This window comes from Armigeres subalbatus, chromosome 3 (genome assembly GCF_024139115.2).
Source record: "Armigeres subalbatus isolate Guangzhou_Male chromosome 3, GZ_Asu_2, whole genome shotgun sequence".
In the NCBI taxonomy this organism is placed as follows: domain Eukaryota; kingdom Metazoa; phylum Arthropoda; class Insecta; order Diptera; family Culicidae; genus Armigeres; species Armigeres subalbatus.
Genome location: NC_085141.1, coordinates 2,770,697 through 2,795,346, shown reverse-complemented (window position 1 = coordinate 2,795,346; position 24,650 = coordinate 2,770,697). Strand labels below are relative to the sequence as shown.

The 24,650-nt window shown below is 42.4% G+C and overlaps 1 protein-coding gene across 1 annotated transcript; it reads right to left on the bottom strand.

The window, feature by feature from the left end:
• Positions 1-10,638: 10,638 nt before the first annotated feature.
• Positions 10,639-13,265, bottom strand: LOC134220353 (aminopeptidase N-like). The gene is made up of 2 exons (XM_062699386.1): positions 11,428-13,265; positions 10,639-11,365 (listed from the first exon to the last, which is right to left on the bottom strand). Exons 1-2 carry the CDS (start codon positions 13,237-13,239, stop codon positions 10,679-10,681), a joined length of 2,499 nt encoding a protein of 832 aa, XP_062555370.1. The 5' UTR covers positions 13,240-13,265; the 3' UTR covers positions 10,639-10,678.
• Positions 13,266-24,650: the final 11,385 nt, after the last annotated feature.

Genomic DNA, 24,650 nt, shown 5'->3' with positions numbered 1-24,650 from the left:
GATAGCAATTTGATGTTGTATTTTCACACAAAAGACTACCAGTTAACATTTTAATATCCTTTGTTAAATTGATTCTTTTCAAACTATGTAAAATAAGATTAATATTCTCATGGGTTGTGCACACACACACATTATGTGTTCCTGAATTGGAAAGAAGCTTACATTGCCTTGGCCGAAGGCTTGCAAATGAGGGAAAACCTATTTTAATATTATCGTGAATTTCCTTGAAGCGTGTGTACGCTTCTTTCAAAGTCGTCATCATTAATCGTTTTTGGATTGCTTGACGCTTTCCATCTTTTTTTACTGATACATAATCTTTTTGACCAGGCATAGCTCGACTTACTTCATCATCTTCAAAATATTGAACTACTATTTCTTTTGTCTCATCTGTTAATGCAGTACTAGACCTAGTATTTTTGGTTGAAAGACAGTTATTCTTCAATTGTTTTGCCTCTTTTACTGTATTTCTATTGGTTTTGAACTCATCAATGGCATCCTGAATAGACCACGAACTTGGCAGCATCGACAAAATCAATAATTTTTCTTTCCTTGTCGTGGCTGCATTCGAGAACCTTTCCTTCATATTTATAATTACCTCATCGTAGTCTGTATTTTCCACATCATCAGGTCCTAATTTGAAGAGGTTTCTTCGTACAGCTTCGTTTATTTCACGGTATTTTTCTCCGGGTAATAAACGTAGTCCATCTTACTCCATTTAATCGGAGTCACTTTTATCCCAGCTATGCCCTCGTTAAAGCGTTCGATGTTGACCTTTTGGATACACTCATCTTCCGATTGATTTGTTGAAACAGATTTCGCTGATGGTACGGTGGCAAGGCTCTCAGCACTTAATACTTCTGGTAATTCCTCAGTTGTTGTCGATACATCTGGCAATTCCTCAGTTGCTGTCGTTTTCGAACTTCCTGCGCTCTGCTCAACCGATTATATACAGATTGCTCTTTTGTCAACGTTTAGACGGCAGGACGTGCAAATGCGTAAATTTGTATTCAATGTGGACATTGGAGCATAACCAGTCGCTTTCAGTTTATCTATGGTGCTTTCGGTGAGATTTCGTAACTCTTTTGAACACTTTTTCCATCAAACGGCCTACAACAGTTGAGAAAGGGGCTACTCATGTTGTTCGTAATATTTCAATAAACAAAATCACTTTTAAGTTTTTACTGACTAGTTTGGTGTCATTTGTTGACTGAAGAAAAAATTACTATAAGATCTTTAACAACCTTAGTAGTAGTAATTTTTTGCTTTTCGTGAGCATTGTCATGGTATGTACCTATCATGCATTTGTTGTTGTTGAAGATACCCGTTTCCTCCCGATCATAAAGTCTATTCTCTAAGAGGTATATTTTTGCAGGTAAACTATAGACGTACACGTGTATATAAATCTTTGATTTTGCAGCTTTTGTCTTAAAAATAACATTTCTGATATGTTTCTATCAACGTTATTATCAACAGGTTTCAACACTATTAAAAGACAATTAATTGCATATTATTCGGCAACTCGGCCGTACGAAAACCATTTTTTTGTTAAATATCTTGGCTGTGCATATGCACAGCATATGTTTCGAAATGGACAAATTGATATGAAATTTGCGAAAAAGAATCCACGTGTCTTGGAGGTGGAGGTTGGTACTCGGATTCTGATGGCTTTTCCGCAAACGTGACCTTTAAGTGGTCTTGTTGTGTAGGGGTTATCACGCCTATCTAGAGAGTAGGAGGTTGAGGGTTCGAGTCCCTCCAAGACACGTGGATTCTTTTTCGCAAATTTCATATCAATTTGTCCATTTCGAAACATATGCTGTGCATATGCACAGCCAAGATATTTAACAAAAAATGGTTTTCGTACGGCCGAGTTGCCGAATAATATGCAATTAATTGTAATCAAGTCGGTCTTTCACCGTCATTAGTCGTCTGAGTACACGCGACCGTTTACGTAAAGGCAATCAAACTCATCAAATGCTTTAGCCAAGCAAGCCTTTGGCACAGCAGAGTGCGATTGAATTCGCATTCTATACCGTCCCGCCCAGTCCGTTGCTGGGGGCATGGAGTGCGATCCTCTCGTTTAATAAACAATGTGCACTCGCTTGGCTGTGGATATACAACAGTAAAGCAAATGTGGAGATTGGGCAAATCAAGCATCCGAAAGATATTCAATTTGCAAAAAGAGAGCTAACCGCGGTGGAGGTTGGTACTCGGATTCTGATGGCTTTTCCGCAAACGTGACCTTTAAGTGGTCTTGTTGTGTAGGGGTTATCACGCCTATCTAGAGAGTAGGAGGTTGAGGGTTCGAGTCCCTCCAAGACACGTGGATTCTTTTTCGCAAATTTCATATCAATTTGTCCATTTCGAAACATATGCTGTGCATATGCACAGCCAAGATATTTAACAAAAAACTATTAAAAGAATTTTTCGCCAGTCACGTGCAATGAAAATTATGACACTATCAATACTTTTGATCACAACACTGGATCGTGTCTAAGTTTCTTATAGATGCTATAAATAATTAAATCAAAATATCATGAAAACAACTTGTTTAAATCACGTCCCTTAACAATAAAATCTGCATCAAACTGCAATTCTCGAAATAACTTACACAGAAAAAAAATTTTTTTTACTAAATGTGAAAATTGTGAAATGTTTGAAATGTCATAACTTTTTTGTTTATTAGTTTACCATCACCAAATTTTTATGGTAGATAGCTAATACAGTATGCCTCCGCTTATTCGGACCTCGCTAGTCCGACGACTCGTTAGTCCGGATCTCGTTAATTCGGAATTTTCCGGATTAAAAAGTATCAATACCCATTTCAACACATTATGCTGTCAGTTTTTAAATTTGTGCTGTGGTTTTGTTTTGGTTCATTTGTATGGATTTGACAGTCGGATTAACGAGAGAAACCTCGATAATCCGGCCATACATTTGTCGGATCAGCGGGGGGATACTGTATAATGGACCGTTTTCCCTAAAAAAATTACGTTCGAAAAAGATAGGGTTTTGAGATATTTGAGTTTTTGTGACAAAAATGATATTTTTAAAGGCAAAAAAAAATTTTTTTTACTGTGCACATTTTCTTAAGAATCACCATTTAGTTGTCTAACTTTGCTGAAAAAATCATAACAATCGAACATTCCGTTTTTGCTGTGCAGCTTTTTAAATATTTTTGAACCATTTTCACACACACCCTTTTGAAAAGTTAGTCGTGACTCAATATGAAGATTTGATATCGAAAAATGACGATTTAGATGAAATTGAAAAACTGTGCAGAGTTTCAAATATTTTCGAAATGGTCGCTCAGGATCGACTGACATGCCCCCGTGGAATGCCTCTTTACCTAATAGGTCGAGAATTTGAGCTAGAAACAGACCATAAACCACTAGAAATTATATTTTCCCCAACTTCTATACTTTGTGCCAGAATTGAACGATGGGTGTTGAGACTTCAATCATTCAAGTTTACTGTTAAGTACAGGAAAGGATCAGGAAATATCGCAGATTCTCTATCACGGTTAGTTGTTGACGAAAATCCAGTTGAATTTGAAACGGACAATCATTTCTTAGTTCTCGCTGTTCAAGAATCAGTAGCGATTGATGTAGGAGAAATCGAAGCTGCTACCAAAATGGATACAGAGCTCAAAGCTGTTAAGGATTGTCTTGTATCAGGAAATTGGAATAATCCTCTCGTTAAATTATTTGAACCTTTCCGAAATGAACTAGGCATGATCGAAGATACAGTTGTACGAGGAAATAAATTAGTAGTACCGCAAGAATTACGAAATAGAATGCTTCAACTAGCGCATGAGGGTCATCCAGGAGAATCAATTATGAAAAAGCGATTAAGAGACCGAGCTTGGTGGCCTACTATGGACAAAGCAGTTAAAGAATTTGTTTCAAAATGTGAGGGATGTCAGCTGATAGGACTACCAAGTAAACCGCTTCCGATGAGTAGACGTGAACTGCCAGCAAAACCATGGATTGACATAGCTATTGACTTTATGGGACCACTACCTTCCGGAGAATACTTGTTGGTGATAGTGGATTATTTTAGCAGATACAAAGAGGTTGAAATAATGTCAAGAATTGGTTCTCGAGAAACTGTAAACAGATTGGACAAGATATTCACGCGTTTAGGATATCCTAGGACGATAACTCTGGATAATGCCAAACAGTTCATTGGAAAAGAATTTGAAGAATATTGCAAAATACATGGCATTTACCTGAACCATGCAGCACCGTATTGGCCACAAGAAAATGGATTAGTGGAGAGACAGAATAGATCCCTTCTGAAGAGGTTGCAGATTAGCAATGTTTTGCGAAGAGATTGGAAGAAAGATTTGAACGATTATCTGTTGATGTATTATACAACACCGCATTCAACGACCGGAAAAACTCCAACAGAATTGTGCTATGGACGTACGATTAGATCAAAGATACCGTCGATCGATGACATTGAAACCATTCCACAATCATCGGATTATCGCGATCAGGACAAACTGAATAAGCAAAAAGGAAAAGATAAGGAAGACTGCAGACGGCATGCTCAAGAATCTGACATTCAAAGTGGAGATACTGTTTTGATGGAAAATCTTCTACCTGGAAACAAACTTCAAACAACATTCGGAAAAACAAAATATAAAGTATTGAGTCGCGCAGGTACTCGGGCTCTGGTAGAAAATCAAGAAACAGGAGTAACGTACCAAAGAAACATAGCACATTTGACAAAGATTAATCCACCAACAACCTCAAGACCTACAGACAACCAATGTACAATAAACTCTCCAGATCCAGGGGCTTCAGATGACGAACCATAATTCAGAGGATTTGAAAATGTTGAAGAAATCTTTACCGGAATGTTAAAAAATATTACAAAAAAAACAAATAGTGTTTGGTTTTAAAAATTATAGGATAAATACATTTAAACTATTAATAATTGTAATTCAAAATTATATAAAAAAGGAGATGTGTTAGTGGATTGTTCTAGTAGGCTATGGACGGTTGATGGAATAATAAATCAGATTATTGTATGCGTCACAACAGAACAGATGTCTTTTATTCAAGGTACCACAGTTAATATTTGGAAAGTTGGAAAGGGCGCCCAGGAAGGTTGTGATTTGTGAATGACTCCAAAACAATAATCTATTTAAATAAAAATGAATTTAGGTTTCCTTCCTGACGATTTAACCTCGCGAACGGCTTGATCGATTTGCAAGATTTTTTCCCTAATTGATTCGTTTTGGGATCCGCAAGGTTTGTATATACAAAAAGTGGCTAACTTTAACGGGAAAAGGTGAAAAATTATTAAAATACAATTTTGGATCAACTTTTGAGGAAAGCAAAACAATCGTACAGAAATTGATCTAGAGTGCGGTGGAGTATATGACATTTGCAACATAAACACCCGGGCAAAGCTGGGTATTTTCTGCTAGTATAAAATAAAGGGATAAACAATAAAATTATCATACAAAGTACACAGGATTTTGTTTTTACACGATTTTTTTTTCGCTCGTATTTTTGATCGTGTGACTTCAACTTACCTCCAAAATCTTCGCAACATGTTTCAAAAAATCCAGAATAAATCAAAGAAAAGTCACATGATAATTAATATGCGTTAAACATTTAGGATGAGTGGAAAATTGAAAAAATGTAAATCGTTTAAAAACAGAATCTAGTGTACTGTGATGTTAAGCTATAAATGATTGAACTGAATAAAAAAGTACACTGAAGTACACTAAATCAAAACCGCGAAAACTCTAAAATCTGCGTAAAAATGACTTCATCTAGAATCGATTTTTCACGGCTTTTATGGGGTTTTCGATCTTTTTAAAAAATCGCACTGAAAAAACTTTTATGGAAATTTGCGTAAAAAATGTGACCCCAGTAGTGTAAACAAAATGATTTCGTTGGAGCAAGTTGTCACCACGGAGAACATCAAAACTATTCCTACAAGAAATAAATGATGGACAGCTGGTAGACGAATTACGACGAAGAATGATGATCCCTTGGCTCGTTAACTCATTAGCTAACTTTCTTACCTTATAATTCCTTCCTTACTATTGTACTTTTACATTTGCTTACTCACCCACTGAATCAGTTATTCACCTACCCACCCACTATCTCGCATACTCACTTAGTCACTAACTCACTCACTTTCTCACCTATTGATTAATTCGTCCGTTTTTTTATTCTTACTCAAATAATCATTAATTTGTTCTCTCGCTTACTCACTTCTCACTCATTCACTCACTTATTCACTTATTTTTTGCTCGCGCACCCAATCAGTCACTTACGGCTTCACTCGCTCACTTCCTCACTAATTGATTAACTAGTCCTTTTACTAACTAACTAAATCCCTCGTTCCCCTTGTTAATTAATTTTTTCTCACTCTCAAGCTCTCCTTATCATCTGATTAACTTTTCACTCACTTACTTATTCACTCACTTACTCTCTTACTAACTTACTTATTTATACACTCACTTACTCACTCACTCATTAACTTACCCGCTCACTTACTGACTTACTCATTTACTCACTCTTAATTACTTGCCCATTCACTCACTTACGCACTCTCTTATTTACTCACACGCTCACTTACTCACTCATTCATTTACTCACTCACTCACTTAAGCAGTCACTCATTTTCTTCCTAAGCAATGGAGGGGGAATCTGCTCAACAGACATCCTGGGTTGTCCAGGAAGTGCGGGGTTAGGGACCACCTTCAACAGCAAACGAGGGAGGCAGGACTACATCCCCGACCCGTTAAACTGTTTCCATTGCCGCCAAGCCCATAGTCCCTTCGGTACAACCAGAAAGTAATGCTTCAAAGGGGGGCCAGTGCACGACGTACCATCGAGGTTAGCTGCGTGTCCTTTTAGCATCGAACATCGTGACTCGCTTTTTTAGAAGAACACCATGGTATTGTACCAGCGCATTGCCGGCTTTCCAGGTGGCCTTACCACGCCCTATGTCTTCGGAAGGTGGGAAGGGTAGACTTCGCGCCTGCTTCCCTCTGCACGACTGGTATCAAGAATGATGATGCCGCGTGTACCCCAAATTGACCTCTCTGCGATAGGGTCTGTTCGCCAACACACAGAGGGACTTGCCGACGCGGTGCCTACGCCTACCCCAGCCTTGACGAGGACCCCTTTCCGTCCTCGGGCTCGGAGCCCACCCGGTTGACCGACGCCGCGAAAGCGACGATACCATGTTGTTTTTCGCGCGGCCACTTGTTCGATAAAAGGATCGAGTTCGACCACAGGGCATGACCACCGGTATGACCCATGAAGCCGACTCCGAACCCTTGGACCACCTCTTGTTTGCGCCTGAACTAGCCATTCTTGAGTCCACGCGCCACCTTCTGTCTAGCTCCGAGACGATTTGGACGATAGCCGAAAAAACGGCGTTCCAGCCAACTTCATCTTTATCTCCGAACTAGGTTGTCCGGGGTAGTGTCCAGACCACATGTGGCAAGCATCTAAATTTAATTACTTACTCTTGGGTCCTGTACATCACAAAAGGACTTGTAAGATCTCTATCCAGCTAAAGGCGATAGCTGGATATCGCTCTGGATAGAGATCTTACAAGTCCACTTGTGATGTACAGGACCCAAGAGTAAGTAATTCAATTTAGATGCTTGCCACATGTGTACCTGTTACCAAGTAAATTTTGAACGACCCGCGATTACCATGTCGTTATTTACCACAGAATTCTGCCAACAGCTTTTCGTGTTCGCTCATTTCTCCAAGATTATGGCGTCCCATAATGCGCTCATGGTTCGAGTAGTCGGATCCGATTTTCGCATTGAAGTCGCCCATACAGATCTTGATATCACCCTTCGCAATTCTATCTACGACTTCAATGAGTTGGCTGTAGAAATTCTCTTTGTCTTGCAGATCGGCAGCATCGGTTGGCACATAACAAGGGGCTCGGCTGTCTCTTGGGTGCCCCCCTCAATGGGCTTGGATGCCATCCCTCAAGGGGCATTGGTGCCCCCTTTCAAGGGGCATTGGTGCCCCCTTTCAAGGGGCATTGGTGCCCCCTTTCAAGGGGCATTGGTGCCCCCTTTCAAGCCCCTCCCCTTTCAAGGAGCTTGGCTGCCCTTTCAAGAAGCTCGGTTGCCCCCCATTTCAAGGGACTCGGGTCTCCCCCCTCTCAAGGAGCTCGGCAGCCCCCCTCAAGGGGCTTGGGTGCCGCCCCCCCTCAAGGGGCTCGGGTGCCCCCTCTCAAGGGGCTTGGGTGCTCTTCCTTTCAAGGGGCATGGTGCCCCCTCAAGGGGCTTAAGTGCCCCCCCATCAAGGGGCTCGATTGTCTCCCTTTTTAGGGGCTCGGGTGCCCCCCATTAAGGCGTTCGGGTGCTCCTCATTGAGGGGCTTGGGTGCCCCCCTTTCAAGGGACACGGTTCCCCCCTTTCAAGGGGCTCGAGCTCCCCACCCGCTCAAGATGCTCAGGTGCCCCCCTCAAGGGGCTTGGGTGCCCTTTCAAGGGGCATGGTGCTCCCCCTTTCAAGAGGCATGGTGCCCCCTTCAAGGGGCTTGGGTGCCCCTCCCCTCAAGGGGCATGGTGCTCCCCCTTTCAAGGAGCTGTGGTACCCCCCCTTAAGGAGCGAGGATGCCCCCCTCCCTTAAGGAGCTTTGGTGCCCCCCCCCACTCCCTTAAGGGGCTTGGGTGGCCCCCCCTCAAGGGTGTCTCCCTTTTTAGGGGCTCGGGTGCCCCCCATTAAGGCGCTCGGGTGCCCCCCATTGAGGGGCTTGGGTGCCCCCCTTTCAAGGGACACGGTTCCCCCCTTTCAAGGGGCTCGAGCTCCCCACCCGCTCAAGATGCTCAGGTGCACCCCCCCCCTCTCAAGGGGCTTGGGTTTCCCCCCGAGCCCCTTGAAAGGAAAGGGGGGGGGGCAGCCATGCCCCTTGAGAGGGGACACCCGAGCCCCTTGAAAAAAAGGAGGGGGGGCACCATGCCCCTTGAAAGGGTGGACACCCGAGCCCCTTGAAAAGGCCCTTGAAACCCAAGCCCCTTGAGGGAGAGGAGAGGGCACCCAAGCTTCCTGAGGGGGGCAGCCAAGCCCCTTGAGCGGGTGCACATGAGCCCCTTGAAACGGAGGGGAACATCCGAGCCCCTTGAAAGGGGGAGGGGAACCGAGCCTTTAAAGGGGCCACCATGCCCGTGGGGAGGGGGTGCATCTTGAAAGGGGGAACCGTGTCCCTTAAACGGGGGGCACCAAAGCCACTTAATAGGGGGCACCCGAGCCCCTTGAAAGGGAGACAGCCGAGCCCTTTGAAAGAGGGGCACCGAAGCCCCTTAATAGGGGGCACCATGCCCCTTGAAAGGAACAGCACCCAAGCCCCTTGAGTGGGGGCACCCACGCCCCCTTGAGGGAGGGCACCCGAGCCCCTTAAAAGGGGGGGGGGGGCTCCCAAGCCCCCTGAGGGGGCCTGCCGAGCCCCTTGAGAGGGGATGCCGGAGTCCCTTGAAAAGGGGGAGACCCGAGCCCCTTGAAAGGGGGGGCATCCGAGCCCCTTGAAAGGGGGGGCAGCCGAGCTCCTTGAAAGGGGAGGGAAAGGGGGCACCCATGCCCCTATAAAGGGAGGCACCATGCCCCTTGAAAGGGGCACCCAAGCCCATTAAGGGGGGGGCACCCAAGCCCCTTGAGGAGGGGGGCTCCCAAGCCCCTTGAGGGGGCACCATGCCTCTTGAAAGGGGGAGCACCATGTCCCTTGAAAGGGGGAGCACCCAAGCCCCTTGAGGGGGGGCACCCAAGCCCCTTGATGGGGGGCACCCGAGCCCCTTGAAAAGGAGACAGCCGAGCCCCTTGAAGGAGGGGGGGCACCCTAGCCCCTTGAGGGGGGGCACCCGAGCCCCTTGATGGGGGGCACCCGAGCCCCTAAAAAGGGAGACAGCCGAGCCCCTTGAGGGGGGGGGGGCACTTAAGCCCCTTGAGGGGGGCACCATGCCCCTTGAAAGGAAAAGCACCCAAGCCTCTTTAAGGGGGGGCACCCGGGCCCCTTGAGGGGGGCACCCAAGCCCCTTGAGGGGGGCACCCAAGCCCCTTGAGAGGGGGCACCTGAGCCCCTTGAAAGGGGGGGAGACCCGAGCCCCTTGAAAGGAGGGGCATCCAAGCCCCTTGAAAGGGAAGGGGCTTGAAAGGGGACACCCATGCCCCTTAAAAGGAGGCACCATGCCCCTTGAAAGGGGGGGCACCAAAGCCCCTTGAAAGGGGGGCACCAAATCCCCTTGAGGAGTGGCATCCAAGCCCATTGAGGGGGGGCACCCAAGCCCCTTGAAAGGGAGGCAGCCGAGCCCCTTGTTATGTGCCAACCGATGCTGCCGATCTGCAAGACAAAGAGAATTTCTACAGCCAACTCATTGAAGTCTTAGGATGATATCAAGATCTGTATGGGCGACTTCAATGCGAAAATCGGATCCGACTACTCGAACCATGAGCGCATTATGGGACGCCATAATCTTGGAGAAATGAGCGAACACGAAAAGCTGTTGGCAGAATTTTGTGGTAAATAACGACATGGTGATCGCGGGTCGTTCAAAAGGCGATAGCTGGATATCGCTCTGGATAGAGATCTTACAAGTCCTTTTGGGATGTACAGGACCCAAGAGTAAGTAATTAAATTTAGATTCGTTCCCATTATTTATTATGGCATAAACAGTTCATTATTCACACTACCGACTGCTTTTCCACTTCTTTCAAGTATCGTTCAATGAACTCGGTCGCTTTCGGCTCCGTCCAAATGTTTTTCCTATGTTTTCCGGAACTTTTCCCATCTAAGTGTAAGTCAAGAGAATTCTTCAATTCATCGATCAACTCCAGTGTATTGGCACTCTTAGTACACTTGGAGACCTGCTCAAGTGCGTTCGCGACCGTCGAGGATCCCAAAACATTTACGAGCTCCGAATCATTCCTTAATAGAGAATGTAACATATCAAAACCTATCTCGTCAAGTGCAGCCATAAAATCTGCGATACACTCCTGGTTGGTCTTGCTCTGTAGTTCCACCAGTACACGTCGTAAATGAATCTCATTATCAACACAACTCAAAAAACTAACCGATCTGCAAAGTTGACTCTTCTGACTGTTCAGTAACCATTCCAGCTCCTTGTCATTTGCATTTTGTAAACCGTAGCAGTAAGTCACTATTGACCAATTTGGTTCGACAGTAATATTCGTCTCGACTGCTTGTTGGAATTGAGCTCGTGCTTGCTGTAAACACTCTTTCTGACCGAGCCAACAAGCAAATTCAGCTAATTCAGAGTGTAAATGAAGTTCCATTTGCGGAGTTCGTTGGCTGATGCTCTGGGATGCGAAACTCTGATAATACGGCTCTACAAGGTGCAAGAGAAAATCCTGAAACAATGATTTCGAAGTCTAATTTTGTGTATCTAAAACAGTTAAGTATATATACCTACCTTCACTAACTTCGGAGGAACAATTTCATAATGATAATATGTTTTCAATACATTGTTTGCAACCAACCAGACATCGTAGGATTTCTCGTTGCGAAGATACGTCAGCAGTTCAAGCAATATCGAAACATCTAACAGATCGTTCTCTACAAAGTTCAACGCATCATCCAACAGTTGCATTCGGCTTACGGGGTGAATACTAGATACATTCGATAGAAGGGCTTGTGTTATTAGCTTCCAGTTGCGATCATCGTAGTTTACTCTATAAAATCCGAACTCTTCCTTGTTGAAAATGATCCATTGATCATCCGAAACGTCGAAGCGAACTGTTTCATTGCGACCAGTAAGCCATTGGAACGGTCCCAACTGCTCGAAATGTGATGACTGTGTTGCGAAATTGTACGGTAGAATCTTCTCAGACCCATTCTGCGAGAGGGTCACCTTTCCTTCGGAGTAAAGACGCTGCACGTTCAACACAGGTGGTTCTGCATCGCTATGCATCCACTGATTAAAAATTGCCTCCAACGTTGTACCGTCTGGCAGATTGTAATCTTCTTTCCACAAGTTTTGAGCTTCTGAACATAGCTGCGCAGTTGTCAATGTACGAGGTTTTCTATTTTTCGATAAATTTTTCATTACCGCGCCCCATTTATTATCCAACACTATTAACCAAAACATGTTCAGCACACTACTTGGTCTCTCGTAATCACGCGCAAGCGATTCTTGTAGTACATCTACCTGGTAGAGCATCATCATGTACTCTTTCGGGTAGATTTTCTCCGCGTTGAAGTACGTGTAAACGTTCGAAAATGCCTGAAGAAGTCGCTCCTCTTCAGGAGCAATCAAATTACTAAACCACTGAAGCATCACATTGTTCCCAGCTGATTTCAAGAATTGGGTAAATCTGACGAAGTCATCCTTTTCTCTGTCGTACATCATGGAATCTTCTTCTACGAACTTTCGCTCAAACTCTGTAAGATTCGAATGAGATAGTTTTCGTGGAACGACTATTAGTACGTAATCCGGTACATCTCCATCATAATCAATAGCAGTGTGATTGTTCATTATCTTCACCAAGTCATTACAAACTGAGGCAGAATATTGCGTATGCCGAAGAACACCTTTACGAGCCACCACAGTCAACTTATCAATTTGTTCCGTTTCAAAATCCGACACGAAAAATCCCACATCAAAAACATGCATCCTCGGTGTTTCTTGGAAGGTAGATAATACGTTACCATTGCTATCGTGCGATTCGGGAGGAGCCTGCAAAGGCATATTGGACCATGCCTTCAACGTACCGTGATGAACAACCGATATTTTAAAAGTGGCTTTATATTCTTCATCAAAGTGAGGAAAAGCGCTAGCCTCCTCGTGACAATCAGACTTCCTTGGCTTGCTCATCAAGTAGTGACCAACTGAGTCGTCTTCTCTCCGATAAGATCCTTTAAACATCACATCGCTGTCCGAAGCGGTGCCACTAAATGTGATCTTCAAATGGTAGTTTCCTTCGGAAAGCTGATCTTCAAATTCCAACAACAGATTTCCGTTTGGTAGTTCGCTTGTTTTCGTCGCAAAGTTTATCTCATCTTTGGACAATGTAACATCTTTGATCGTCAGATTCCTCGTTTGAAGAACAAGCTGCCCAACCTCTTTCTCCACGTCGAAACAAATTGTAACGGTTCCATCATAAGATTCACTTCCGCTTTCGATGTCAGTGCTGAATTGGACATCGTAATTTTTCGGAACAATATTATTCGCAAAACTTTCTCCAATGATCGCTGACAAACTTAGGATTATAACTGTGAACAGCATTGCTAATCTCTGGAGTCTGGAGCTCAACTGAGCTCTTCTACAGAGGAAACAGTATTTTATGCTTGCTTGAGTTGTTTTCAAATACTGTCATTCATTAAGATAATCAGAAGGAATGAGATTATAATTAATGATTAACTTCAGGGAAGTGATTGTGTTTGCATTTTCAAATGCATTGCATTTGCATTTTCTGAAATAAATACAAGTCTACCTCGTTATTATGATTTACATAATAAAGGCCTTGTAGATTTGTTAATCCAACGTTTCTTGTTTGTTTGACCTAGCGTATATAAAGTTAGGATGTATGCCGCCGGTTATTATAATTACTTGATATAACAATTTCTGGCAATCATTTGCATACGTGTTCATTTTTACCTGAATATGTATTTTTGGACACAGGAGTGATTGACTTGTGTATTTTCAGATACTATATGAAAACACACATAGGACTAGGACATAGGACAAGACATAGGACTTCCTCGGAGTCGGGCTCTTACCTTACCGCATTTAGTACTTCCTTCAATCCGCTAGTTACGAACAAAGATCTATTTTAAAGAGCATGGAACTCCTGAATGTTGTAATTTTGTTAATAGCGTTCTTTTACGGTATACCTAAGTATTACTTTCTTCTTCTTCTTATTCTTATTGGCATTACATCCCCATACAGTGTTCATTAAGCATTTCCACAGTTATTAACTGCGAGGTTTTTAAGCAAAGTTACCATTTCTGCATTCGTATATCATGAGGCTAACACGATGATACTTTTATGCCCAGGGAATTCGAGACATTTTCCAATCCGAAAATTGCCTAGACCGGCACCGGGAATCGAACCCAGCCACCGCGTCTTACCGCACGGCTAAGGCATAGGATGCAATGCTTGATTTTATCCTGGGTTATTTAAATGAAACGAAGGTGAACATCGGTTGCAATTGAGCAACCGGTTAACTCCAATGAAAACACCAATTGATTTAGAGTGTGGGTTCCCAAACTGTGGGTCGCGAAAGATAAAACTTGATTCATACTTTCGTTGGATGATTTGAGAACAACAGATTTACGAAGCCAATGGCCTTCTTTTGTTTGCCAAATACAATGACAATTTCTTCCAGAAAACATTCCAAATTTTACCCAAACTGCAATCTAAAACTAAGCTGTGGAGCTTCATTACTAATAAGATTTAAGAGCAACCTAATAAAACAAAGAAAATGCATGCTAATCCAAATCAAATTCAATGCAAATTCAATCAAAATCTAATTCAAATCCAATCCAGTCCAATCCAAATCCAATTCAAATCCATTCCCAAACCAATCCAAATCCGTACATTTAATCCAACTTTTAGTTTCGCGTATACCATCAACCATTTGCCATCAACTACACGTAAAAAAATCACCTTATATATTATCACAAAAAAAAACATTCAAAAACACTTATACTCTTCATTATGCTACCTAATGAATGATCCCATATCAAAAGGTTAATAACATTCATAAGTTAATGAAAAGTATAAGTTTTGGAATGTACACACTTAATTTTTTTTACCGGGATCTCAGCAAAATGTTGAACTTTTACCGAGATACGCACAGCCATGCCCCAGCAAACATGTTTTTTGCCGAGAATGTCAAAATTGCTGATAATCTGCAAATAATTTGTCGAAAATCAGCTAACAAACGCTATTCTTGCCGGAATATCAGTTATTTATTTTGCTGGCGCACGGCTGTGCGGATTTTTGCCGAGTTGCAGAAATAAAAACTGAGTGTGTATGTGACTAATGCGATGTATAAGTTTTTTCTTATACATATCATTAAGCACCTGCTTTGGCAAAAAAGTATTAGAAATCTTAATAATAAATAACATTAATTTTTTTTTGCAATTCCTGATCATAATATTTGGTTTACAGTTCGCATTTGAGTGATAAAACGGCCTACTTTTCCATACCATTGGAATTGGTGCTTTATTGATCATTATGCAACCCAAATGGGTTGCATAAAGTTCATTATAGCACTCATAATGGAAAACCAGCATTGGAACAATAGTTACATGACCACATTTTGCTCAATTAGCTTGGGTGAGTGTTCAAATTGTGTATTCGCTGTGTCGCGTAATAAATGAAATAGTTTAATGGACATGACAAATTCTCCAAAGGCAGTTTTATCTATCGCTATATGGTATGTCGAGCATTCAATATGTCACGATAAAATGGAATCTGTTTGTTTTCTGCAGCAACATGATTTTTTGGCCAGATTTATCATAAAACGTAAATCAGACAGTACCATTTTGGTCCAGATTTATCATATTAAAGCCCATTTTTCGTCATTGCAAAAAATAGCGTGTGCAACTCGTTGCAAAACTCGATTTTTTAAGCACTCGTAGTATTTATCCAACTCGGCAAGCCTCGTCGGATAAACGTACAACTCGTGCTAAAAAAATCATCTTTTTGCAACTAGTTGCACAAACTACTATTACGTGTAGTACTGATAGCCAATAACTCCAAACTTATCTTACGTAATAAATTCTAACTTCCGAATAGCTTTGTAAAATCCGGCAACCTTATTAACTTTTCAAATTCCAAGATATCTGCTCCTACAGGTAATCCCGCTATGGCTACTAAGCCAGTACATTCCAAAATAAATTTCTAGATAATAAATTTGGCTTTCCGAACAGTTTCGAACAGTACAGCATTGAATATTTCTCCATTTCTCTCAGATTTCGTTATATCATTGCACAACTGGTAGTCTCATGAACGTCGCCAAAGTGGCTTCATGAAATCTAAATCAAAATCAATGCTCGCAGGACTTTGAAATTTTCTAGATCGTAAACCATTTTCCGTTGGTCTTCCATACGCACCTTGTAGTTTCACAAACTACAATACATTTTTTGGCCACCTTTCGCCACACGCCTTATAGTTTTCTAAACCACAAACCATTTCCACCGATCTTCCAGACGCTCATTGTAATTTTGCAAACCACAAACCAATTTCTTAGGTCTTCCAGGCGAGGCTTTGATGTTCTTTGCAAATCACAAACCATTTTTCCCGCAGTCTTTCAGACGCGCCACCACAAATCATTTTTCGACGGTCTTCGAGGCGCGTCTTGTGATTTGGCAAACCACAAACCATTTGCCGACGGTCTTCGAGACGATTGATCTTGTGATTTTGCCAACCACAAACCATTTTCCGACGGTCTTCGAGACGATTGATCTTGAGATTTTGCAAACCACAAACCATTTTCCGACGGTTTTCGAGACGCGTCTTGTGATTTTGAAAATCACAAACCATTTGCCGAGGGTCTTCGAGACGCGTTTTGTGATTTTGCAAACCACAAACCATTTTCCGACGGTCTTCGAGACGCGTCTTGTGATTTTGCAAACCACAAACCACTTTCCGACGGTCTTCGAGACGATTGATCTTGTGATTTTGCAAACCACAAACCATTTTCCGGCGGTCTTCGAGACGCGTCTTGTGATTTAGCAAACCACGAACCATTTTCCGACGGTCTTCGAGACGCTTCTTGTGATTTTACAAACCACAAACCATTTGCCGACGGTCTTCGAGACGCGTCTTGTGATTTAGCAAACCACAAACCATTTTCCGACGGTCTTCGAGACGCTTCTTGTGATTTTGCAAACCACAAACCATTTTCGACGCTCTTCGAGACGCGTTTTGTGATTTTGCAAACCACAAACCATTTTCCGACGGTCTTCGAGACGCGTCTTGTGATTTTGCAAACCACAAACCATTTTCTGACGGTCTTCGAGACGATTGATCTTGTGATTTTGCAAACCACAAACCATTTTCCGACGGTCTTCGAGACGATTGATCTTGTGATTTTGCAAACCACAAACCTTTTTCCGACGGTCTTCGAGACGCGTCTTGAGATTTAGCAAACCACAAACCATTTTCCGACGGTCTTCGAGACGCGTCTTGTGATTTAGCAAACCACGAACCATTTTCCGACAGTCTTCGAGACGCTTCTTGTGATTTTGCCAACCACAAACCATTTTCCGACGGTCTTCGAGACGCGTCTTGTGATTGTGCGTCTTGTAGTGCGCTAGCCCAATTATGCTTTTATTAGATTTGTGTGCCACTAGCAAAGTTAGGTTTAACCTGAGAGGATTAACATACGGATAGCGAAAAGAATCTAATTTCGATAATCCCATATTCCGGGTTTCAACTTAATTGAGTAACTGATTTTATTTTTCACAGATTCAACTTAGCTTGTCGTATAAATTTAATACCTCATGTAGACTATAAAACAGTAACTCATTCTGTTAACGCTTTAGTAGTGCCTGGTACACAGGCTACAGGATTAAGGAATCCGAACCCGGCCAACTGGCCGGGGTATAAGGAAAACGATCCGATCCACTTGATGATTTATTACGAACTAACTTTTTCTACATAGTACGGTGTCTTATTTATAGTAGCTCTACCCTATGGAATGTTGCAGATTTGTATACAACTATTATCTGTCCAACCTATTGTATGCAAGCTCTATTATTGTACTAAAGATATTGTGTCTAGTGTTTGCTTGCCTGACTGTTCTGGAAGTGTCAATAACAATGCATTGTACACAAACAAATGTTGTTGATCTTCAGAAAGATTGTAAGGTAAGTAATTTACATTGATTATTGTGTTATATTTGTTGATGTTATGGATTTTGTCTCGTTTCAGGTATGTTATGCAATGCTCCAAAGCTGGAGTAAGGTATGCGAAAAAAGGGTAAGTATTCAATGAAATTTAAAGTGATGGCCTTAACATTCCGCCCACCAAATTGTTAGCAATTTCCGATAACTAGGTTTAGAAGGGGAACGAATATGTTGCTTTCGATGTTTGCGACTTATGATGAACTTCGATGTGGCACGGGTTGATGCGATTTTGATTCAGATGATGACAAAGTATTTTATGGTTGCGATGACGTCATAGAACCCCTTTAGCAATCGGGTTGGATGGAATTGATGAATGATCTTTCGATGGCGACGATGTTCACTTGGATGTTAGTTACAGATGAGCTTACCACCGCTACGTTGAGCAATTGGGTTGAATAGATGACTTCTATGCTTGACTGATCTTTCCTTGCTGATGATGCTAGCTTGGATGGGGTTGTTGGCGAGCTTCACACCGCTCACCCTGAGCGATCGGGTTTGGCATATGACTTGTATGGAAGATGATATGTTGAAATACGATTTCAGCCGATGTTTAAATGATGACACTATGCTTGCTGATGCGATGACGTCATAAAATCCCTTGAACGATCTTGAGCGATCAGGTTGAGTTGTTGAGGTTGGGTGGAATATGATGAGATGATGAGATACGATTTTCTCCGATGTTTATGATGATATAATGCTTGAACTGGGTTGGACTCGAATCGATGAATCATTGCTCGTTGACGATGATGTTTGGTTGCTGATGAATTTCATGCCGCCCACCTTGAGCGACCAATCTGGATGATGACTTGACTTGAGCGATTGATGACTTGACTGGGTGAACTTCTTTCGATGATGATATTTGGTTGGATGTATAATGCTGAAGAGCTTTACGCCGCCCATCTTGAACGATCGAGCTGATGATGATAATCGTTGGGATACAGGTAACTGACGAGTCCCACACCGCCCACCTTGAGCGATTGGGTTCAATTGGTGACTTTGGATGAATGAATGTTGTCGATGTGCAGTTGGATGCGGGTTGGTAACGAATCTCATGCCGCCCACCTTGAGCGATCGGGTTGGAACAATAACTTGACTGGATGAATGGATTTTCCAGGTGTTGATGGTTGCTTGACACTCCAAATTGATTTATCACGATGCCATGATGGTTTTACGATGATTATTATCCTGCTTGTGTGCTTCGCCATTTGTAATCGTCTGTTGGCTTGAAATGGAGTCAATCTTATGGTGTATTCTCGGATGAACTACACGCAAATGTGGACTCCTCCGGTCCGGCCACGCTTTAGATACCGAGGAACAGAATCCAAAACAGAAGATGCATCTTGTGGTATACTCAACACGACTTTGGGATAAGTACCACGGAAATATGGATCCCTCCGGTCCGGTCACGCTGGAGGTGCCGAGGAACAGAATCCAAAACGAAAGATGCATCTTGTGGTATACTCAACACGGCGTTGGGATGAGTACCACGGAAATATGGATTCCTCCGGTCCGGTTTGCTAGTCTAAAGGTGCCGAGGAACAGAATCCATGACGGGAGATTGACTTCTGCTTTCTGTCTGTGGCTAATCCTGTGGTATAGTCTGAAGCAGGCTACACGCAAATGGATTTCCCAGCCCAACCACAGGGAGTGCGTTGCGGGAAATATCCAACGATCGGAGGATAGTCACAGAAGATACGGAGGTTGACGAAACTTGATTCGAGACGAGAGACACACACACTTCAGAATCCACTTTTGTTGGTGTCCAATGATGTTGCACAGTTTCACTTGATGGTAACGATTCCACTCTACTCACAGATGATGATGGCGTTGGCAAGGGAATCGTGATGGCGTTGATTATGAATTCAGTAGGGCTTCTGTTGTACTCTTGAAACGGCCGCCAGGCCGTGGCGTCTATCCGGTTCGAAGGACCAATGTTAACGCTTTAGTAGTGCCTGGTACACAGGCTACAGGATTAAGGAATCCGAATCCGGCCAACTGGCCGGGGTATAAGGAAAAACGATCCGATCCATTTGACGATTTATTAAAAACTCATATTTTCTACATAGTACGGTGTCCTAATTGTAGTCAGCTCTACCCTATTCATTACAAAGAACTTTCTAGATTTTGCTTTCTAGATGTTGCTTGCAAGTTGTTTGGGCATTATTGTATAAAGTGTAACAATGACTGAATACGACTGTCAAAAACAATACATGGATAAACAGGGATAAACAAATGACTTCATGTTGTTTACTTCACGAATGATCGAATGGTAAGTTGTTCATATTATATCAGTGTTTTGTATGTAATTAAATCATGTTTTATATCGTTTCAGGTATGTTATGAAATGCTCCAAAGGTGGAGTAAGGTATGCGAAAATGGGGTAAGTATTCAATGATATATGACCAGTGTTTATAGTGAATTGTTGGGGCCTCAGCATGAGGCATGTCATCCACCGGTGCGGTGGGATGGAAACACCCCGGTGGCTTGCTGATGGCCTTAACACATTCCTCAAACAGGGTATCAAGATCAACTCATCTTCGAAATAAAAATTCCCTGATTTTTTCAGTTTTTTTCCACGATTTTCAATGAATTCCAAGGATATAAAAATACGTTGAAAACACACATAACCAATCTTACACGGTTTTATATTATACGTGGTGCAGGTGATTTCATTCATTTTCTAATTAAGGCATAAATAATATTGGAACTTACATTCATAATTATAAATGTGGTTTAAATGGTTTTAATAGCCAATTTACGACGAGTTCCATGATTCTAAATTAGTGATCACCAAAAGTACGGACGCGGACAACTGCCACGTGACGAAACTGCCAGTAACACACAGAGCTGAACTGCGACACCTTAGTAATGTTTAGTCACTTCAAGTCCCAGAGTTCTGCTAATGGTGGGGCAACAGCAATTTTAGCGTAATCGATTCATTAATATTTGCCGTCAGTAGTCAGAACTATAATTGGAGTTAATTAGTTAAGCAAATAATCAGTAAAAATGTAAATCAGTAAAATTTTAAATAAAGGCGACTGCCACAATAACTTAGAAACTATGAAGGTTTGATTAACAATTAACTTAAATTCTTTCGTGGCTCTCTTTAGGTTTTAACCATTGTGATATTTAAATTGAAAGTGCATCCCGAAATTCCTTTAGGATTTATTTCGGAAATTCCTTCGAATTTTCAAAAATAATCAAAATCCTAATCAGGAATTCCTCCAAAACTTATTTCAGAAGAATTTTTCGAAGAAAATATTAAACAAACTTCGGAAGAGCTATTGAAGGAATTGAATGAATTTGCAAAGAAATTCTGAAGGAATTTTTCGAAAAAATATTCTAAGGGAATATCCGATAGAATCCTAATCCTAATCCTAAAATTCGTGTGGTACAAAGTTCTACCTTAAGAGATTTTAATCCTTGGAGATTATTTATGATGTGAAGTGTACCAGAAATTGCATGCCATGGCGCCAAATTTGAATAAAAGGCTGGGATTCACTTCATCATGAGCGGTCAGTTCGTCTCAAAGAGAGTAAAAACTTTCAAGCACGCCACGCCCCCTGCGCCGCTGCGTTTAAAATCTTTCACGCCGCTGATCTACAATTGACCTTTCCCATCAAATTTTTTTATTCGCTCAATCGATTCTTTATTTTATTTGAGGTCAACTTTTCCAAAAATAAACACATATTTGTTGAGCCTATTAGTATTTTTTGTTGTTTAGCTTACGTAGGAATATAGAGCATACTTACTTACTTGATACTTGATGGGCTACAGCTCTTCGATGAACCTACGCCGAATGGAGTATCCTTCTCCACTGGACTCGATCCTGGGCCAATCGCTTCCAGTCGCTTTGAACATTGAGCGCCCTCAGGTCCTCTTCAACTGCAAAAAGCCATCGTGTACGCGGCCTTCCACGAAGCCTGCGGCCTCTTCCCGGTTTTCTACTAAATATTATCTTCGCTTGACGTACAACATACGAACAACGTGACCAGCCCACCGTAGTCTGCCGTGTTGTACAAGTTTAACAATATCCCTTTATATCTTTATACACCTGGTACAACTCGTGATTCATGCGACGCCGCCAGATACCGTTCTCATGTTTACCGCCGAGTATTGTCCGCAGCACCTTACGCTCAAACACTCCGAGAGCTCTCCGATCAGCCTCCTTTAAGGTGAAGGTGGGTTGAGTACCAAAACAAAGCTTTGAAAGTGTTGGTACAATAAAAACTGTCATATATTGTAATAGTATTGGTGTAGTATTTATAAAAAAGCAAAGAATATTAGTAGGGTGGTTCAAAAAACGACCCAGCTCCACCACGCTCAATCGATTCCGTCCCATGCTCCGAGTGTATGCCAAAAGCCGATTTGAACAAAAACTGATTGGGCACAAGCCGGTTCAAGTTCGTATGAAAGCTAAACCTTTCAGTACACTGACAACAGTGCCTCTCCTCCAAACGCTGGCGAAAAGAGAACCCACATAGCTGAATGAAAACCGCACCTTGGTAAAGATCCATTGATTACGTAACGCAAAAAAAAGCATTTTATACCCCGCTCACTCCTTGGCTCACTTCCAAGTCACACTTTTGTATGAAGTATCTGCTCCTGGTGCGATAGAAATCATAGACAAATTCTGGCTTTTTTGATGAATTACACGTTTCACTTATGCTTTCCGAGAAGCCTAATTATTAGGATTTGGCAACCTCGAATAAAATCGACTCACAACTATCGGAACGACAATTCAATATGCAGTGTCTGTGGAAGCTTTAATTGAACAGCCAATCACATGGTCGGCCGTCGCGCCAGGGCTCAATGACGAAGCGGCACAATCAGAATAATATAAAATTCAACCTCGTCTATCAACTATCATACAAACCTGAATCGACCTGTGCACGGTAATCCCCTATTTAAACCAGCTCAAATCAAAATCGGACGACACCTAAAATATGAAACATAATCGACTGAGCGTGGCGGAGCAAAATAATGTTTGAGCCACCCTAAATATTAGTTTGCTGCTGCCAGTTCCGGTGTTTACATTCACTCCACGATCGAAAATAGCGGTTTTTATCAAGTTCTTGCTTCAAACAAGTGACTTATTTCAAAAAGTGATGTTTAATTGGCATTCTATCAACATTTCGGACTGATCATGTGAGGAGAAGTGTTTGAAAACTTGATTTTTTCAATGCCCTTTAAGAAGAAGTGATAAGCCCACCAAATCCCAAACGGCTATTAAATTGGCACGAAACTGCTGATTTATTCTATAACTCGAGCCGAAATGCAAAGGATTCTTTGAAGAAACATGTTAATTATCACGGGAAGTAAATGAATATGCTGTGAGCAGGTTAGTAATTTGAATATTAAACTTTTGTTCGATGCTGTTCGATGCATTCGAATGTTGGTGGGAGAGGAGTGCGGGAGGTGTGGTAACGACCCGTGGAAGGTCCGGTGCCATATTGACTGCCATCGTGGTACTCTTCCAACTATGTCCTTAACGTCCATGTTTCATGGCCGTATAAAGCCACCGGAAGAATCAGAGTAGTATACAGCGCGAGTTTTGTTTTCGTTTGCAGACTACGGGACTTAAGCTGGTTACGAAGTCCGTAAGTAGCCTGGTAGCCCTATTTGCAGCTGCAATACGCCTTTTCACCTCGCGGGTAACATCATTATCACACGTCACTAATGTTCCAAGATACACAAATTCTTCCACCACTTCAAATTTTTCGCCATCCAGCACCATTTCGCTACCACCACCACTAATGAACCCACGTTGATTGCCAGCGACCATGTACTTCGTTTTGCTGGCATTGATCGTGAGTCCAATCCTCGCTGTCTCCCTCTTAAAAGGCACAAAAGCCTCTTCCACGGCACGGCGATCAATTCCGATAATATCGATATCGTCCGCAAATCCCAGGAGCATATGCGATTTTGTGATAATGGTACCGCTTCTTTGCACACCAGCTCTCCTAATCGCTCCCTCGAGCGCTATATTGAACAGTAGATTCGAGAGTGCATCACCCTGCTTTAATCCATCTAAGGTAACAAATGACGTCGATATTTCATCCGCAACCCTTACACTTGATTTCGATCCGTCCAACGTTATACGAATCAGTCGTATCAGTTTCGCCGGAAAACCATGTTCAAGCATAATTTGCCATAATTCATTCCGTTTCACTGAATCGTACGCCGCCTTGAAATCAATAAACAGATGATGTGTCTGCAAGTTGTACTCCCGGAATTTATCAAGGATTTGTCTCAGGGTAAACATTTGATCCGTCGTTGATCGGCCCTCACGAAAACCTGCTTGGTATTCACCGACGAAAGACTCTTCAAGCGGTCTCAATCTGTTGAACAGAATACGGGACATAATTTTGTACGCCGAATTAAGGAGGGTTATTCCTCAATAATTGGCGCACTCCAGTCTGTGCCCTTTCTTAAAGAGAGGGCAAATGAGGCCGTCCAACCAGCTAGCAGGCATTTCCTCGTCTTCCCATATTTTCGACATAATATGGTGCAGAACTTCATAAAGCTGCTCACTGCCATGTTTGAGAAGTTCAGCCGGGAGCTGGTCCTTCCCCGCAGCCTTATTGTTTTTCAGCTTTTTAACAGCTTTTTCAACCTCATCTAGTGTAGGTGACTCCACAGCTTGTCCATCGTCGCTAATATTTATTCTGTTCACCGATGCACCGTCACTTCCTCCATTCAACAAAGTCTCGAAGTGTTGCTTCCACCTGGCAGCCACTTCAGTTTTACCTGTCAGCAAATTCCCTTGTTGGTCGT